At 36.0% G+C, this 3,192-nt stretch overlaps 1 protein-coding gene across 1 annotated transcript; it reads right to left on the reverse strand.

The window, feature by feature from the left end:
- Nucleotides 1-563: 563 nt before the first annotated feature.
- LOC106302238 (cytochrome P450 76C4-like) lies at nt 564-2,783 on the reverse strand. Its single transcript, XM_013738782.1, has 3 exons — nt 2,316-2,783; nt 1,459-1,981; nt 564-1,203 (listed from the first exon to the last, which is right to left on the reverse strand). The coding sequence occupies exons 1-3, from the start codon at nt 2,705-2,707 to the stop codon at nt 604-606; spliced, it is 1,515 nt and encodes a 504-aa protein (XP_013594236.1). The 5' UTR covers nt 2,708-2,783; the 3' UTR covers nt 564-603.
- Between the last annotated feature and the right edge of the window lie 409 nt (nt 2,784-3,192).

Here is a 3,192-nt window from a genome sequence, read left to right on the forward strand (position 1 = left end):
TGGCTAAGCTTTGCAACAGAATTGGAGAGGATAGAGACTCTGCAGTATGCTTCCCGGACTTCAAGATCACTTATATTCCACGATCGCAAAATCAGATTTCTGACTCTTTAGCTAAGACTACGAGGTTTTTCTATAGAGAGCTTTATTTTATTGGTTGTTCTATTCCGGTCTCGTTACCCAGACCACCTCAAGTTAGTGTAATAGAATAGCCGTTGTAAAAAAAAAAAACATACACAAATGTGTAAAGCATAATCGGTCGCTTTGACGAAAAGCCAAGTGATGGTTTGAGCTTGTTTATGGGTTTACATTGGCCTACAGGTATAACTAAGTCCCAATATCATTATGGATGCCTAAGATTCTTCAAACCTTAGCCACCTTATCATAAGATCCTTGTGAGAAGAAATCTTATAAATTACAATTGAGAAAAGAGCGTTTGAAAAATGAGATGAATTTTGCTTTTATTCTAATAATCAGGTCAATAGTTGTATGGTTTGTAATATTCATTCATTCATAAGATAAATAATATAATATGACAAAAATAAACTTCAAATTTTCAATACATCAACATTACTAACCAAGAAAAAAGCATTACAAATGTTTTAACTAGTGACGATTTTTTTTAACAGGAACAACATGTAACGGGTTGGCCTTGTGCAAGGTAATACCAAAGGTTTCATCCATGTCGACGGTGTTTGGAAGCTTCCAGTCAAAGGAATAAAGAAGAGAAACGAGCATAAGGGATACCATCTTCACAGCCAAAGGCAATCCTGGACAAATTCTTCTTCCGGCCCCAAACGGTGTTAACTCATAGTCTCTACCTTTCACATCAATATCTTCCCCCAAAAACCTGTCTGGCTCGAACCGGGTCGGATTCTCCCACACGTTCGGGTCTCGTCCTATTGCCCATACGTTCACCAAAACCTGAGCATCTTCAGGGACAAGGTATCCAAAGACCTCTACGTCCGTTTCCGCTTTCCGTGGAAGGAGAAGAGGAACAGCTGGGTGCAAACGCAAAGTTTCTTTCACAACCGCTTGTATATATGGCAATTCTGAGATATCAGGCTCTTGAACGAACCCGTTTTGGCCTATGATACGTTGGATCTCGGACTGAGCTTTCACCATTGTTTTAGGGTTAGTAAGTAACTCTGCCATTGCCCATTCTACGGTATTAGAGCTTGTGTCTGTGCCTGCTATAAACATATCCTGATATACAATCAAATATGAGTGAGCTCGACATTTCATACCTATATAAAAACAAATTATGCATTTCCAACTTAATATATAGGTCTAATAATGTCTTTTATTTAATTATATCATCATATTTTTGACATATCCATCTATGGTTTGTTGAAATACTAAGATTAATGAAAAAAACTAAGATTAATGATTTTTTTATTTCAGACATTGATTTCATTATCCTATAAAGGCACTGATTATGTGCAATACAGTTGGACTTACCAAGAGAAGGTGTTCAATATCATTATTGTCGAGTTCGGCTTCATCCCCTACGGTGAGATCAAGAAGCGCATCCAAAAAATCTCTGTTGGAAGCATCTTTTGGATCATTCCGCAACGATTTTTCCGCAGTTTTAATATGGATGAACCCTCGAAAAACCTTAAACAACCTCTCTGTACAGAACTTCATCCTCTCGCTATTACCTTGCAGATCAAGAAACCCAAGAAGCGGGAAGAAGTTAGCAAGGTCTGGACTCCCAGCAGCTTCCATGCCTCCAATAACTGAGTCATGAAATCCATTTGAAATTTCCGAGCCGTAGCTACAGAGATCAACCGAGAATATAATGTTCGATATGATATTAAGAGTTGTGATGAAAGATGCACGAGAAATGTCAACAGCTTCTTCTCTCTCGCTGCTTTCATCCATGAAGCTCATAAGCTCTTGCACCTTTTTCATCCGCAGAGCTTTAGTGGCTTCAATACGCTGTGGCGAGAACATGTGAGTAGCCGACAGCTTTCTCAACAGTCTGAAACAAAACATTACAATAGTTGATTACTGTCTTAGAGGTCTTTGTTGCATTTAATTTTTATGCTTGCATATTAACAAATTATCAACTTGACAGAAAATAATAATAAATTATCAGGTTAATTATTATGCTTACAAGATTTCCGTATGAACTTTGGAGATTACAGTAAAAGTAATCACGAATGGCAAAAAAAAAAAACATTTTCTTTTCCGTATGCCTTTGCAAAAACAAACGCAAATATATGCCTTTGATCGAAACAATCCAAATTTTAGTAGCAAAACTCGAGAGAAAATAAACAAAACCCCATAGAAAAAGAATCGACAGTAGATTATACCTCCAACGGGCCGTCGACGGATGAATCCATGCAACAGAAATGTTTTGGTGATTAATGGATCGTATCGAGTTAGGAGAGGTACGGCTAGACAAGGTTTGATCGTGTGTTTTTAGAACCTCTCTTGCAGCTTCTGGTGAAGTTACTATCACTGTGTTTAAACGTCCAAACTTTAGATGCATGATTGGTCCATATGTTCTGGAGAGGTCTGCGAATGAACGGTGTGGGAGTTTACCAACTTGGTGAATGTTACCTATGATCGGTAACCGTGGAGGTCCAGGAGGCAGCATGGCGGATCGGGAAGAGCTCTGTCGAAATCTCACGGAGGTGAAAATAAAGAAAAATGATAGGATAAAGCAAAATGGCAAGAGCAAGTTTTCTGAGACAATTTCCATCGTTGCTTTCTCGGTTGATAGGGATTGCAAAACGTTGTCTAAATATATTATATTTCTAGTTTCTACTATTGGTAGGTTGACCAACGACAATGGTATTATATCTTATGAAGTTGGTAATATATTTATAAACTTTTTTGAATCAACTATTTATGTATAAATTAAAAAATAAGTTACAAAATTAAATTTTAATTTTAAATTTATTAAATATTTTTTTGTAAAAAAATCTGCATTAATTTTTTTTTTATTGGTTGAAATATGGTTAGAGATAATGAAGTTTTAGAAAATATATAAAACTACATGTTTTTAATACGTGTGTGCAAATATAAAAGACACTTTAAATGAAGGATGAAGTATTAAATTATGTGTGGCATTTGGCCATTGGTTATTGGTTGCACGTTACATTTGCAATTATTTATTACATCAGTTAATTCATTTGTAAAACCATGTAAGACCAAATCACAAAGAATCCAATGAATTTTATTTTA

The sequence above is a fragment of the Brassica oleracea genome, chromosome C7, assembly GCF_000695525.1.
Source record: "Brassica oleracea var. oleracea cultivar TO1000 chromosome C7, BOL, whole genome shotgun sequence".
NCBI lineage: Eukaryota > Viridiplantae > Streptophyta > Magnoliopsida > Brassicales > Brassicaceae > Brassica > Brassica oleracea.

Bases quoted from the DNA above. Each gene is read 5' to 3' on its own strand.
- LOC106302238 (XM_013738782.1), bottom strand. From the start codon at position 2,707: ATGGAAATTGTCTCAGAAAACTTGCTCTTGCCATTTTGCTTTATCCTA. The intron at 1,982-2,315 runs GTATAATCTACT...GTTTTGTTTCAG, and splicing joins CCGTCGACGGCCCGTTGGAG to ACTGTTGAGAAAGCTGTCGG. The intron at 1,204-1,458 runs GTAAGTCCAACT...ATTGTATATCAG, and splicing joins ATATTGAACACCTTCTCTTG to GATATGTTTATAGCAGGCAC.